This window comes from Populus trichocarpa, chromosome 1 (genome assembly GCF_000002775.5).
Source record: "Populus trichocarpa isolate Nisqually-1 chromosome 1, P.trichocarpa_v4.1, whole genome shotgun sequence".
NCBI lineage: Eukaryota > Viridiplantae > Streptophyta > Magnoliopsida > Malpighiales > Salicaceae > Populus > Populus trichocarpa.
In genome coordinates, this window is record NC_037285.2 from 469,682 (window position 1) to 485,166 (window position 15,485).

The 15,485-nt window shown below is 37.4% G+C and overlaps 2 protein-coding genes and 1 pseudogene across 4 annotated transcripts; 1 reads left to right on the forward strand and 2 right to left on the reverse strand.

Annotated features, from left to right (window-relative positions):
* The first annotated feature begins 512 nt into the window (after positions 1-512).
* On the forward strand, positions 513-13,508 carry LOC7483253 (probable CoA ligase CCL12). Of its 3 annotated transcripts, none has more exons than XM_052455063.1 (14): positions 513-879; positions 1,587-1,716; positions 1,840-2,096; positions 2,349-2,550; positions 2,803-2,843; positions 3,062-3,190; positions 3,335-3,722; positions 3,930-4,024; positions 4,103-4,319; positions 4,551-4,676; positions 5,010-5,108; positions 5,283-5,489; positions 5,643-5,804; positions 13,266-13,508. In XM_052455063.1, the coding sequence occupies exons 1-13, from the start codon at positions 599-601 to the stop codon at positions 5,754-5,756; spliced, it is 2,286 nt and encodes a 761-aa protein (XP_052311023.1). In that variant the 5' UTR covers positions 513-598; the 3' UTR covers positions 5,757-5,804; positions 13,266-13,508. The 3 variants fall into 3 exon arrangements, with proteins under 3 accessions (XP_052311023.1, XP_052311022.1, XP_024448202.2); XM_024592434.2 differs by lacking the exon at positions 13,266-13,508 and having other exon boundaries at positions 515-879; positions 3,335-3,408; positions 3,502-3,722; positions 5,643-6,046; XM_052455062.1 differs by lacking the exon at positions 13,266-13,508 and having other exon boundaries at positions 5,643-6,046.
* LOC18094287 (feruloyl CoA ortho-hydroxylase F6H1-3-like) lies at positions 6,210-7,666 on the reverse strand (annotated as a pseudogene).
* A 96-nt stretch (positions 13,509-13,604) lies between the features above and the next one.
* Positions 13,605-15,140, reverse strand: LOC112326160 (feruloyl CoA ortho-hydroxylase F6H1-3). The gene is made up of 2 exons (XM_024593499.2): positions 14,570-15,140; positions 13,605-14,458 (listed from the first exon to the last, which is right to left on the reverse strand). The coding sequence occupies exons 1-2, from the start codon at positions 15,073-15,075 to the stop codon at positions 13,888-13,890; spliced, it is 1,077 nt and encodes a 358-aa protein (XP_024449267.1). The 5' UTR covers positions 15,076-15,140; the 3' UTR covers positions 13,605-13,887.
* Between the last annotated feature and the right edge of the window lie 345 nt (positions 15,141-15,485).

The following is a 15,485-nucleotide window of genomic DNA, read 5'->3' on the forward strand; positions in this document are numbered from 1 at the left end:
TGTTCAATGGCATCTTCCACTTCTCACCTAACATTTCTCATAAAAAAAAATTAAATTTATTTCTTGTAATTTTTATTTTAGTGCAGAGGCAGAATGAATATGTCAAATCTTGGTACTAAAAAAATAAAAGCTAAAGAGAGGAGAGAAAATTTAGCCCTAGATTGTTTGGGTTACTGTGAAATTTATTTTTCATTAAAATTTATTTATTTTATTTTAAATTAATTATTTTTTTAGTATTTTTAAAATGTTTTGATATATTTATGTTAAAAATAAATAAATTTTATTTTAATATAAAAAATAATTTTAAAAATAATTTTTATCACAGCCGCAACAACACGAAGTAGTAAGTACAAAATTTAAATCAATTTTTAAGGAAGTAGTAAGTACAAAAGAGTGCCCCCTCGTGGTCACCTGCCACCCTTACGTTTCACCTACCTTTTTTTTTTTAAAATAAAGTACGTTTCACCTACTTTATTACTTCACATTGTCTTAAATAATGACACGAGCCATAGCCAAGCAAGCATAGGAATTAACCAAATTCTGTGTGTGTGTGTGTGTTTGAGAGAGAGAGAGAGAGAGAGAGAGAGAGAGAGAGGTCATGATGGAGACGAAGAAGAGCATAACTGAAGTGGGAGTTGATGATATAATCAAGGCAGGTTTGTCTGTGGAAGAGGAGGCTAAAGAATTCTACAGAATCCTCAAAGAAACAATTGGTGAAGCAAAAGGGTTAGACCCAAGAGAGGTTTGGAGGAAAGTGGTGGATAATAGAGTGCTAAAACCATGGCATCCTCATGGAGTGCATCAACTTGTTTATTACTCTGTCTACTCTCATTGGGATTCCTCAACCAAGGGCCCTCCTCTTTATTGGTTTCCTTCTCTGTAATGTTTCTCTCTCTCTGGTTTCATCCATGGTTTCTTGATTGTTTTCATCATTGTGCTGTTTTTTTTTCTTTGTTTCTTTCTCTGTTTTCTCTGTTTGGATTTCTTGATCGATGATTGACGACAAGCAGATGTCGTTTTCTTGAACTACAAAGTCGTTGACCATGTTAGTCCAGGGAAAGTTACGTGTGTGATCCTCCAAGTTTCAGAATTTGGTCATATTAACCCCTATATCACATATTTTCAATCATGGGTCCGTACAATTTATGTCCATTAGATGGATGCCATGTGCTCCCATAGGTACACTTATGAGTGGATGGAGGGGCAAATATGGCTAGGAATTGAAAGTATGAGGACTGAGATGCCCAGAATTATAGTAGAGGGGCTAATGTGTTCTACCTCCTAAACGTGGGGGGCCATGCGAGTAATTTACACTTGGTATGGTACTATGGTCAGTTCAACCCTAGCTAATGCCAATAATTTCTGCTGCTAAATTTTGGTTGCTGTATAAGTTGCACTAGAAGTTGGTGTACATCTTGGCTTTCATATATAGAGTACAGTTGAATGTAGATTCCTGTTGATGCCTCAAATTCGTTATATGTTATATAGGGTCAAGGAAATGCTCGATCAATATGTGAAAGTGTGTGGTTTTTAATATTTTCCCTTCCTAACTGATTTAGTTATTGAAATGATATTTTAAATGGTAGACACGAATCTAGACGGGCGAACTTGGGACGTGTAATGGAGATTCATGGTCCGAAGCTTTTAGGAACTGAATACAAGGATCCTATAAAAAGTTTTAGCCTCTTTCAGAAATTCTCTGTTGAACATCCTGAGGTAAATAAGGACTATTGCCATATGAACATAACATTTTAGGTACATTCAGTAATGATTTTCAGAATGCGGTATATTTCAAGGTTCATTTCCTTATTCAATTTAGTGTTTGCAAATGATTTCCAGGCTTATTGGTCAATTGTTCTGAAGGAGCTTTCAGTTGTATTTCATGAACCGCCAAAGTGCATTCTCGACACAACTGACAAATCAAAACCTGGAGGAACATGGCTTCCAGGTTCTGTTCTGAATATTGCTGAATGCTGCCTGCAACCTGCAAGCCATCCTAGTAAAAAAGAAGATGATGTGGCTATTGTCTGGAGGGATGAAATGGATGAATCTGTTTTGCACCATTTGAAACTGAAAGAATTTCGAGAACAAGTAATGTAATGCTTCATGTGCCTACACCATTCATGTTTAATTTTTTGTTTTATCATGCTATGACAAGTTGCACCATGTTTAGGTTTTTGACGGCAATGAGTAACTGTTATAAATGATTTCTTTTGCATGAATATGTGATTCTTATTCCACAAGGGGTTTTAAAAGAAGTTAAAGAACATATGGAGTCCTAATTTCATACACTGTGTATCATGAGAAGAATGGTCCTTGACCAGTGTTGTAAACGAATCGTGGTGCAGGTTGGTGGCCAATGCACTAGATACAACATTTACGAAGGGTGATGCAATTGCTATTGATATGCCAATGACAGTCAATGCAGTTATTATATACTTGGCCATTGTATTAGCAGGATTTGTTGTTGTATCTATAGCTGACAGCTTTGCAGCTAAAGAAATTGCTACCCGTTTACGTGTCTCCAATGCAAAGGGTATCTTCACTCAGGTGACATTTCGCTGTCATAGGTCTCAATGTGTCCATTGCTTTTCTGCTTTGAATATTTTTTTTCCTGCCACCTTTAACTACAGTAATAGCTGCAGAGGGTAAGGAATAAGGATACCTGCTTAGCAAATAGTTTGTGGTTTCTTTTTAATGATCAAAAGATTGAAGAAGTGGTCTGAGATTTCTGTTCGCAGATATTGCTTCTTTCTGCGTTCTTTTTTAGACTCTGATTCCTAACTTCAATCCTGTATTCAGGATTTTATTCTCAGAGGAGGTCGAAAATTTCCTTTGTACAGGTAAAGACTACCCCACTCTTATTATTATATCGTTATGATGGGGACGAACTTTCTGTTTAAAACTGATCTTTCCTTAAGTGAGACCCTGAAGATGTTGTTCCTATCAAAACTTGCTAAATTTGGGGTGATATTGGAGAGCATACCCTATCAGATGCTCTTATATAGATTGCGGCTACGTGCCAAACTTTCATGCTAAACACACTTCTTCTCTTTTGCAGTCGTGTTGTAGAAGCTAATTCTTGCAAGGCTATTGTGATCCCTGTGATTGGAAATGATGTAGGGCTTCAATTAAGAAATCAGGATCAGACATGGATAGATTTTTTGTCCAGTGTCAATCACCTTCCGAGGTAATGTTTGCGCTTACGAATTGAAGCAGTGTATTGTATATTTGTATTCGTAATGGAAGGTTCATCTTTATTAACATGTTTCACTACTCTGTTTTATATTTTAATCCGTTGATGCCAATTGTAACAGTATTCATTCTCTGACAGGCCAAATTATTACTCTCCTGTTTATCAACCAGTAGACTCTCTGACTAATATACTTTTCTCATCCGGAACCACAGGTAGAGAAATGTTTGATATGCTTATTTTCTTACCTGTGTTTCCTCTTCCCTATTATCAACTGATCATCGAGCTTATTTATTGGTCTAAATCAGGGGATCCAAAAGCTATAGGATGGACACATCTTTCACCAATTCGATGTTCTCACGATGGATGGGCTCACGTTGACATTCAAGAAGGTGATGTCTACTGCTGGCCGACAAATTTAGGGTGGGTGATGGGACCAATTTTACTTTATTCCACCTTTTTATGTGGCGCAACTCTTGCCCTCTTCCATGGGTCTCCTCTTAGCCGGGGGTTCGGAAAGTTCGTTCAGGTATTACCTGCTGTGTGTTTCTTTGATAAAATCTAATGCTGTCCCTCAAAGTCTAGTGTTGTCCCACAAAGCATGATTTTTGTTACATGAAGCTGTTAAATACCAGCTTTAGCTACAGGTATTAAACACCAGACAACACTACATAATCCATTTGCAGCAGAAGCATTGCCATTCCCTAGCCAACCATTGCTTTATCATTCTTTTCAGGATGCAGGAGTTACTGTTTTAGGTACAGTTCCAAGCATAGTAAAAGCTTGGAAGAGTACCAACTGTATGGAGGGCTTAGATTGGACAAAGTTGAAGTAATTTTCACCTTCAAAAGAAATTAATTTTTGCACATGGTTTTCGGGGAAAATATGACTTAAAAAATGCATGTACAGATCCTTTTGTAGTACTGGTGAGGCCTCAAATGTTGACGATGACCTTTGGCTTTCTTCGAGAGCTTATTACAAGCCCATCATTGAATGTTGTGGAGGCACAGAGCTTGCATCATCTTACATCCAAGGATGTCCATTGCAGCCACAAGCTTTTGGAGCATTTAGCACTGCATCGATGACAACAGGCTTTGTCATCCTTGATGAAAATGGTGTTTCTTATGTAAGATAACTTTAATGTTCAACTGTTGTTCTGGGTCCAATTTTTATTTCTACCATTGCAAACCAACCTGTGTGACCTGTCACTGGATCATTTCAGTGTGATCTTAGTGCCAGGTGGGAGATTACAAGAATTGTCTTGATAACAAAATACATGTGAATGAGTCAAGCTGAAGGACTGACATGTTCATTTCTGTTCTATACATATGTATCTGGTTTCTTTGATCTATTGCAGCCAGATGACATGCCTTGTGTTGGTGAAGTGGGTTTATCCCCTCTATTAATGGGAGCAAGTGATAGATTGCTCAATGCTGATCATGACAAAGTTTACTTCAAAGGAATGCCGATGTATAAGGGAATGGTACATGTTTGCCGTTCTTACAATATGCTATCATTCTTCATGGAACTTATACTTGAATGTTCGGTTATGGTCTAATTACAATTCCATACAGAGCTGTTTGTATATACTTGGTTATAACATTAGTATCCTACCTAAAAGGCAAATTTGGAGATATGTTCATGTACTATTACAAGGAGATACCTAGTCCTGATATAGTTTGACATTTAGACATTCCATTCCTTGTTTCACCAAGATTAGGAGACCTGCTTAGCTGGTTTCTTAGCATTTTCAGGGTTTATGATCATATAAAACTGGACTCATAGGTCTTTAATGACTTGGCACATGCATTTGCAGCAACTTAGGAGACATGGAGACATCATTAAGCGAACAGTTGGAGGCTATTTTGTTGTACAAGGCCGGGCAGATGACACCATGAATCTTGGTGGAATTAAGGTACAACATTCTCTATGGACAGGATTGTCCTTCAGTTTTGTCCCTCCTAATAGGCTTTTGGCATGGCATGCTTCCTGACTCTTGAATGACCTTCACCTGTATCCCTTATGTTTCCTTTGGAATGCTTGGACCAATTTCTGAATTTTAAAATCTTGAGTCTTTCTTGATATACAGACAAGTTCTGTTGAAATTGAGCGTGTCTGTGACCGTGCTGAAGAAAGCATCATGGAGACTGCCGCTATCAGTGTAGCACCAGTAGATGGGGGTCCAGAGCTATTGGTAATTTTTGTGGTGCTAAAGAAAGGATTTGATGGGGAACCAGACAAGTTGAAGATGAAATTCTCAAAAGCCATCCAAAACAATCTCAACCCTTTGTTTAAGGTTTGACTCTGAATTTATGTTTTCTTCATTCACATGACATCTGGTTTGGACACCTTGGCATCTAGGCTACTCTACACGGTTGTTTTAAAGTTTAAACCATGTTATTGTTTGGGTTCCTAACTTGACTGTTTCCATATTCTTGGCTGTTGACAGGTGAGCTTTGTTAAGATTGTTCCTGAGTTTCCCCGAACTGCTTCTAACAAGTTACTAAGGAGAGTTTTGAGGGACCAAATGAAGGATGAGCTATCAGTTCGGAGTAAAATTTAGTTGAAGCATCTTCAAAATCTCTTATACATCAGTCTATCAACCAAAAAACTGTTTTGTAATAATGAAAAAGAGATGCTAGGTAGCCATTTTAATCCCATTGTTCTCAAATGGTGGATAGATGGGATCAATTGAGGCATGCATTCTTGTAATTCCTGCAATGTCATTGCTTGTTGTCAAATAGATGTAGCTGAGATGCTTGTGGTTTTGCTTAAAGGACTGGTGTAAAATGGAAAAATGTTTCTTGCTACCTGATGATTTATCAGATAGTTGGAATAAATATTTTGCTGCAAGCCTGTTTTCCTTTCCTCGTTCTGTTAAATTATAGTATGATTTTTCTGGATTTGGATTAGAGAGTTTGAAGCTTCAAGTACTTTGCTGCAGAGGTATTCTGCAGGTTGCCTAAAGGAATGCTGATTTAACTCTTTAATGAATAATATCTTGCACGATAAAGGATATAAACCATTCAAAATCATATAATTTCTTTTCAAATAAGACAAGCAGCAGTAAAGTAAAACTTCTGCGTACAAGATAATCCACAGGTGAAGTGCTGGTCTCTGACATGTTGTGACCGGCCTCAACCCTTGTAAATCTTGCTCCTTATTAGACCACATTGCTCATGTCGTATCAAAACAAGTTACACACCTGAAAGAAAGGAAAAAAGAGAGAGCATTATATCTTTGCCAAATCGATTGTTTTCTTCCCATCATGTGCTTTTCGGAAGAAATGCTTGACGTAATCCGAGTACAGAACTTCCTTATACACGGCCTTCTCGCCACTGGCCAGCACTTCAGGGAAAGGAGAGATTTTGTCTGATGGCATGGGGTTGATGAAAATGGGAACTGAAATCCTGTTATTACTTCCGTTAGCAATAACACGGTGCTCGATGCTCTTGTATCGACCATTGCTCATTATTTGTAAGGCATCTCCAACATTGATCACAATGGACCGCTAACAGGAGGAACATGAATCCAGCTATCATTGTTCCCTCGCACGTAAAGTCCACCGATGTCATCTTGGAGGAGGAAAGTGAGTGTTGAGACATCCGAGTGGCGGCCAACTCCTACAGTGAGCTCAGCAGGGTTTGGACAAATCGGATAGTAGTTAAGGTTAGTCCTTTTAGACCCCATTAAGAGGGATTCTTTTGTCTCATCGATCTCAGTCACATTCAGATTCTTCATTAGCACATCCAGTAGCTTTCTGATAACAGTTTCTGATCTCTTCATGTACTCCAGCACTTGATCCCTGAAAGAGAAAAAATCGCGAGGCCGACAAATTAATTGATAGCCGTTATAATCAAGTAATAATGTTATATGCATGTGCAATGTGCAAAGTGAAGTATTTATTACTTGCAAACCGCAGGCCACAATGCAGAAGCCTCATCCTCGGAGACATAAAAGAGACTAAGGTAATCTTTCCACTCTAAAGCCTTCTCAGCTTCAGGACTAAAGCTTGTGCCAAACCGCACGTTGTTAGAAGGAGAAAACTCTTTTAAATACTTCCTCTTTTCCTCTGCTGGTAATCTGAAGAACTGATGAGTTGCTTCCTTAACATTCTCAAGTACTTCAATGGGAACTCCATGGTTAATAATCTGGAAGAATCCCCATTTCTCTGCAGCCTCACAGATTGCTTCAGCAACTTTAGGGTCATCCCATTTTGACATGTCAATGATGGGAATGGATTCATGGGACATGATTTTGGTACCACACATTCTTTCCTCAAGGGGTTGGATATATTGCTTGGGGAGGCTTTCGAGGCCCATCTCGGAGAGACCCTTTACTCCATTGCCTTTGTTCAGGAAAAAATCAGTGATATCTGAGGAGTCATTGAATGACACTGCAAGTGTTGGAGCCATTGCTTGGACGCTTCTAGCTAGCTAAGACAACCAAGGTAGAAAATGTAGTGTGTGCCATCAGCTTCCAGGGCTTTGCTACTTATACTGTACTGTTTAAGGATGTCTCCATGCCTTCTGCTACATGTTCTTTCAGTTGATAAATTCCTCACCAACTCACCTAGCAACTTGCACGCCTTCTCACCTTTTCCTTCTCAAAGTTGACTTGATGCTGCTCAATCTTAATTCCTTACATGCATGGTGCTAGTTTAGTTTGTCAAGTATTTTTTGTACTCAATCTCATTATTTATGTTGGCTTAGGTCCCCTTTAATGAAATTATTTTATAGTGTTTATGTTTGATATCGCATATGTTTTTACCTATGTTTTATCTAAAAATAGTATTTCGTTAAAGAATATAATTTTGCTTTGAATCAAAGCAGCTACATTCTAGTTTTTTTTTTATATAAAAAAAAAAAACAATTTATTGTACTATTTTCAACTCACAACTCTATATAATATAATAATTAAAACCTAACATAGCATAATAATATCAAACATATTCAGTAATGATATTGTGTATTTTTTTAAATTAAAAATACACTAAATAATTAATGGATATAAATAATATTAAAATATTAATTTGATGTTAATTTTTTCATATAAAAAAACAGTTTGAAAAATATTTTAAAAAATAAATTGAAAAACAAAAATAAACACTACCTCAAAGATTAAAAAAAAATAAATTCAATTAATACCAAACAAACACACAACAGATTAAAGAAAGTATAAGTAATTAATCTCTTACCAATGTTACTGCTAACCAATAAGCTACCTAAATCAATCAATTCAAAAATCAAGGACTTGCGATTTGCATATATTCTTAGCCAATAAACTTCTTGTTTTTTTTTCACTAGTTCATGGCCTTACCAATAATTGAACATTGATACAAGAAATCCCATAATCAAGAAAGGATAGAGAACTTGATGCAGAACGCTTGGCAGGGGAATTTGAAGCACAAATTGATAGGTGCATAGTGAAGACGAAAAGGTCATAAGTACTGTACGCTAAGATTTAAATAGCATTTAATAGGTATAATTAATCATGCATGTTACAAGTAGAATAAATAGACAACGTAAGCGTTGCTTTACAGGCACTTTGTATTCCAAATATTCAATACAATTTTGAGACTTTCTTTCATTTTCTGGTGGATTCCAGATAAACTTTTGAGGGTGAACGTGAGGATCCCTCTGTTATTTTTCTTGCTGCATTAATTGGTATCAGAGCAGGTTTACCTTGGCTCGATGGCGAATGACCCGAACAATGATCAACCCCTTCCTGGTGGGGAACCAGTTTCCAGGAGAGAGTTTGACGCTCTTGCTACGAGCATTGAAGAGATTCGGCAATTGCTTCTCAACATGGGAAACAACAACAACAACAACAACAATGGACGAGATAACCAATGTGGTGGTGGCAGAGGCAACCGCGATGGTCGTCGTCAACAGGAGGAGATTGAATCGAATTCTGAGGAGGAGATGGAACGTCCCGAGAATGCATTTGCTGCTAATCTAAATAATCGACAATCCATTGAAGATTATCGGATGAAGGCCGACATCCCTTATTTTAATGGTCATCTATCCATTGAAGGATTTTTAGATTGGCTTATGGAGGTAGAGAGATTTTTTGAGATTATGTCAGTACCAGAGGAGAGGATGACTAAGATATCGGCTTTTCGCTTAAAGGGGAGTGCAGCTATATGGTGGGATAATTTGCAGAAGTCACGACAAAGGCAGGCTAAACAACCGGTCAGGATATGGCGTAGGATGAAACAATTGATGATGGACCGTTTCCTTCCAGTAGATTATGAGCAGCATCTTTATCGCCTCTACCATAATTGTACCCAGGGAAGCAGGACAGTAGAGGATTATACTGACGAGTTCCTACGGTTGGCAGAGAGAAATTAGTTGAATGAGACTCAGGGGCAGACGATATCAAGATATGTCAATGGATTGACGATGTCAATACATGATAGAATCGGGTTACAAGTTTTCTGGGACATCCATGAGGCTCAAAATATGGCTATGAAGGCACAACAGTTAGAGAAAGAACTGAAGGAACGTGAACAAAAGGAGAAAAAAACGAACTATGGCAACAAAAATAATTACCCGAGGAAGGCAGCAGATTCTTATGTTCCTAACAAGGAGAAGAAAGAAGTCCAGCCGATCCAAAGAAATAATTATAAAGGGCAGAATTACAGAGGAGAGAGTAGCCAGAATAATGACATAAATCAAAATCGAAATCAGAGACCAAACCATGGCCCATACGCTAGAGCAACTAGTGATGTCTGCTATAGGTGTTTCCAGCCTGGCCACCGATCCAATAACTATCTAAAGCAAAAGCAAGCGAACCTTGTAGAAGGAACCGAAGAAGCTGATGATCATAGTGGAAATTATGATGATGATTATGATGGGGCTGAGTTTGCATATGAAGATAATAATGAGGTTGTAAATTTGATGGTAAATCATACTGCTATTGAAGAAGACGAAGTGCTCAGCATGATGCTATAACGAGCTCTCCTTTCGCTTAAACAAGAAGGACAAAGGAATCACATATTTTGTTCCTTATGTTCTGTTGACAACAAGGTGTGCACATTGATTGTAGATGGTGGCAGCTGTGAGAATTTTGTGTCACAAAAGCTGGTTGATTATTTAAAACTTCCAACAGAGAAGCATAAGAATCCTTATATGTTAGGGTGGGTGAAGAGAGGACCATCAGTAAAGGTGACAGAAGCATGTGGGGTTCCTCTTTCTATTGGTAAGCATTACAAACATGAGATTTGGTGCGATGTAATTGATATGGATGCCAGCATGTATTACTAGGAAGGCCTTGGCAGTTTGATGTTGATGCTACCTACAAAGGGCATGATAATGTGTTTATCTTTGAGTGGGGTTCTTATAAAATTGCACTTGCTCCTGTTGATCAGTCTGGAAAATTAGAAAAACCACAAGCTGGGAGTTCAAATTTTCTAGCTATCTCCAGGAATAGCCACGAGTTTGAAGACATTATTAAAGAAGTTGGATTCATGTATCCAATTGTTCTTAAGGGGCTTATGGTGACAAATGCTGTTTCAAGTCACATTCCAAAAAAAGTGCAAGAAATTTTGAGCGAGTATGAAGATCTGGTTTCTGAAGATTTACCAGCACAACTTCCTTCTATACGAGATATTCAACATCAGATTGATTTAGTCCCTTGAGCAAGCCTACCTAATCTTCCCCATTATCGAATGAGCCCAAAGGAAAATGTGATCTTGAAGGAGAAGATCGAAGAGCTGCTGAAAAAAGGATTTATTCGTGAGAGCATGAGTCCTTGTGCAGTTCCTGTCTTGCTAGTGCCAAAAAAGGATAACACTTGGCGTATTTGTGTTGACAGTAGAGCCATTAATAAAATCACCATCAAATATAGATTTCCAATTTCGCGGTTGGAGGATATGTTGGATGTCCTTGAGGGTTCCGAGGTATTTTTGAAAATTGATTTGCGCAGTGGCTATCACCAGATTCGAATTAAACTAGGAGACGAATGGAAGACGACATTTAAGAGCAAGGAGGGTCTGTATGAATGGCTGGTGATGCCATTCGGATTATTAAATGCACCAAGTACTTTCATGCGACTCATGAACCAACGAAGATGGAATTTATGTGGATCAGGACAAAGTACGTGCAATCAGAGAATGGCCAGCTCCCAAGACTGTAAGTGAGTTACGTAGTTTCCATGGCCTTGCTACTTTTTACAGGCGTTTTGTACGAAACTTTAGTATCCTTGCAGCCCCTATTATTGAATGTCTCAAGCAGGGGAAGTTTCATTGGGATGAAGCTCTTTATTCTGAAGATAACTCAGAGGCGAGTTCTTTCAAAATGGAGGAGTCTGATGCAGAACACTTGGCAGGGGAATTTGAAGCACAAATTGATAGGTGCATAATGAAGACGAAAAGGTCATGAGTATCGTATGCTAAGATTTAAATAGCATTCAATAGGTATAATTAATCATGCATGTTACAAGTAGAATAAATAGACAACGTAAGCGTTGCCTTACATGCACTTTGCATTCCAAATATTCAATACAGTTTTGAGACTTTCTCTCATTTTCTAGTGGATTCTAGATGAACTTTTGAGAGTGAACGTGAGGATCCCTCTGTTAATTTTCTTGTTGCGTCAGAACTGTATGAACAAATCAAAGTACGTAATTGCATAATTAAGATCCCCCATAACCAAAAAAAAAGAAAAAGAAAATAAAATTGTATGAACAAATCAAATTAAGTCATTGCTTTGAGATATTCCTGCATTGATGTGCATTCTTCTTAGCACACATGATTATTTTAATATGGTCACACCACGTACCTTAACTAGTTAATATTTTACCATGCAAATATTATAATCAACATTCTCTATTACAGCTATTTTAGAATATTGCTTATATACCAGTAAAAATAATTCTAAATAAAACTGAAAAAATAAAAAAAAAAGTTATAAAATGAATAGAAAAAAATATATATTATAAATTAATTATGAAAATATAACAAATCTAGATCAGTAACTTATAGGCCTTGGTTGAAGATCTCCACGAACTCTAATTATTATGATATTTTAATATTAAAAGAAACATGATCTATATATTTTTCTAGTAAAATTCCAGTTCAATATAATAGTTAGATCAAAATTTATGTTCATTAATATAGAATGAACACCTCCCATGCGCCTTTCAACCACCTATCATATATAGTCTTACCATATTACTTTCTAATAAGCTTTTAGCAGCCTCGTAAAATGGTCAAGTATGGCTCCAAAACATATTGTTCAGTTGAAAAAGAGTAGAGAAGGATAACTGGATAAAAAAAGATCCAAGACTTAAAGAACAGAAAGAAACTAGATACCATGGATATTGTACCCAAACAAGAAAACTATGCTTTTTCACCGAGCAATGGAGTCAAGTCATTTCTTCTTATCCTTGTTCTCTCGTCACCATATATAATTGTGATTCTCGATTCAGAAAGCGCGCTCTAGCAACTAGAAGAAAATGATAAAACAGATAAACAAACCAAGAAAAAGTTGTGAATCTCCTTCCTTGATACGTTATTGGGTTGAGATTATTAATTTTTCTTGAAAGTGTTTGATTGGTGCCGTCTGCCGAAATCTAAATAAGAAAAAAAGAAGATAGATTGAATTGAACTATGGACTAGATGGTGAACAATAATTAAATAAAAAATAGAAGCAATCAATTGATTGACCTTAAACTATATAATGATGATAAGTTTGAGATGGTATGCATATGATTGAATCAATTAGGACAATTTAATCTCAGTTTAATTTGAGAATATATATAGTTTAATAGTCAAGTAAAAAGAAAGCAATGAATTTGAAGAACATTGGATGTTTATTTTCCAATTAACAAAAAATAACCAAGGCCTATAATTAACCTGTGTCTGATTCAATGTGCTAATCTTTTCTTCAATCCTAATTATTGATCCACCTAAGAAATTAGGAAGCAGATTAGAAGTGGCATGTTACAGTTGCCTCCCTCTTGCCATAAATTGAGAGTTTTGAGGGACCAAATGAAGCATGAGCTATCGGAGTAAAATTTAGTTGAAGCATCTTCAAAATCTCTTATACATCAGTCTATCAACCAAAACCCTGTTTTGTAATAATGAAAAAGAGATGCTAGGTAGCCATTTTAATCCCATTGTTCTCAAATGGTGGATAGATGGGATCAATTGAGGCATGCATTCTTGTAATTCCTGCAATGTCATTGCTTGTTGTCAAATAGATGTAGCTGAGATGCTTGTGGTTTTGCTTAAAGGACTGGTGTAAAATGGAAAAATGTTTCTTGCTACCTGATGATTTATCAGATAGTTGGAATAAATATTTTGCTGCAAGCCTGTTTTCCTTTCCTCGTTCTGTTAAATTATAGTATGATTTTTCTGGATTTGGATTAGAGAGTTTGAAGCTTCAAGTACTTTGCTGCAGAGGTATTCTGCAGGTTGCCTAAAGGAATGCTGATTTAACTCTTTAATGAATAATATCTTGCACCATAAAGGATATAAACCATGCAAAATCATATAATTTCTTTTCAAATAAGACAAGCAGCAGTAAAGTAAAACTTCTGCGTGCAAGATAATCCACAGGTGAAGTGCTGGTCTCTGACATGTTGTGACCGGCCTCAACCCTTGTAAATCTTGCTCCTTATTAGACCACATTGCTCATGTCGTATCAAAACAAGTTACACACCTGAAAGAAAGGAAAAAAGAGAGAGCATTATATCTTTGCCAAATCGATTGTTTTCTTCCCATCATGTGCTTTTCGGAAGAAATGCTTGACGTAATCCGAGTACAGAACTTCCTTATACACGGCCTTCTCGCCACCGGCCAGCACTTCAGGGAAAGGAGAGATTTTGTCTGATGGCATGGGGTTGATGAAAATGGGAACTGAAATCCTGTTATTACTTCCGTTAGCAATAACACGGTGCTCGATGCTCTTGTATCGACCATTGCTCATTATTTGTAATGCATCTCCAACATTGATCACAATGGAGCAGCTAACAGGAGGAACATGAATCCAGCTATCATTGTTCCCTCGCACGTAAAGTCCACCGATGTCATCTTGGAGGAGGAAAGTGAGTGTTGAGACATCCGAGTGGCGGCCAACTCCTACAGTGAGCTCAGGGTTTGGACAAATCGGATAGTAGTTAAGGTTAGTCCTTTTAGACCCCATTAAGAGGGATTCTTTTGTCTCATCGATCTCAGTCACATTCAGATTCTTCATTAGCACATCCAGTAGCTTTCTGATAACAGTTTCTGATCTCTTCATGTACTCCAGCACTTGATCCCTGAAAGAGAAAAGGTCGCGAGGCCGACAAATTAATTGATAGCCGTTATAATCAAGTAATAATGTTATATGCATGTGCAATGTGCAATGTGCAAAGTGAAATATTTATTACTTGCAAACCGCAGGCCACAATGCAGAAGCCTCATCCTCGGAGACATAAAAGAGACTAAGGTAATCTTTCCACTCTAAAGCCTTCTCAGCTTCAGGACTAAAGCTTGTGCCAAACCGCACGTTGTTAGAAGGAGAAAACTCTTTTAAATACTTCCTCTTTTCCTCTGCTGGTAATCTGAAGAACTGATGAGTTGCTTCCTTAACATTCTCAAGTACTTCAATGGGAACTCCATGGTTAATAATCTGGAAGAATCCCCATTTCTCTGCAGCCTCACAGATTGCTTCAGCAACTTTAGGGTCATCCCATTTTGACATGTCAATGATGGGAATGGATTCATGGGACATGATTTTGGTACCACACATTCTTTCCTCAAGGGGCTGGATATATTGCTTGGGGAGGCTTTCGAGGCCCATCTCGGAGAGACCCTTTACTCCATTGCCTTTGTTCAGGACAAAATCAGTGATATCTGAGGAGTCATTGAATGACACTGCAAGTGTTGGAGCCATTGCTTGGACGCTTCTAGCTAGCTAAGACAACCAAGGTAGAAAATGTAGTGTGTGCCATCAGCTTCCAGGGCTTTGCTACTTATACTGTACTGTTTAAGGATGTCTCCATGCCTTCTGCTACATGTTCTTTCAGTTGATAAATTCCTCACCAACTCACCTAGCAACTTGCACGCCTTCTCACCTTTTCCTTCTCAAAGTTGACTTGATGCTGCTCAATCTTAATTCCTTACATGCATGGTGCTAGTTTAGTTTGTCAAGTATTTTTTTTACTCAATCTCATTATTCATGTTGGCTTAGGTCCCCTTTAATGAAATTATTTTATAGTGTTTATGTTTGATATCGCATATGTTTTTACCTATGTTTTATCTAAAAATAGTATTTCGTTAAAGAACATAATTTTGCTTTGAATC

What these genes read in the sequence shown, in the direction of transcription:
- LOC112326160 (XM_024593499.2), bottom strand. Translation starts at nt 15,075, where the DNA reads ATGGCTCCAACACTTGCAGTGTCATTCAATGACTCCTCAGATATCACT. An exon ending in TTGTGGCCTGCGGTTTGCAA is followed by an intron (nt 14,459 to 14,569) that starts GTAATAAATATT and finishes TTTCTCTTTCAG; the next exon opens with GGATCAAGTGCTGGAGTACA.
- LOC7483253 (XM_052455063.1), top strand. Translation starts at nt 599, where the DNA reads ATGATGGAGACGAAGAAGAGCATAACTGAAGTGGGAGTTGATGATATA. An exon ending in CTTTATTGGTTTCCTTCTCT is followed by an intron (nt 880 to 1,586) that starts GTAATGTTTCTC and finishes TTTAAATGGTAG; the next exon opens with ACACGAATCTAGACGGGCGA. An exon ending in TCTCTGTTGAACATCCTGAG is followed by an intron (nt 1,717 to 1,839) that starts GTAAATAAGGAC and finishes AATGATTTCCAG; the next exon opens with GCTTATTGGTCAATTGTTCT.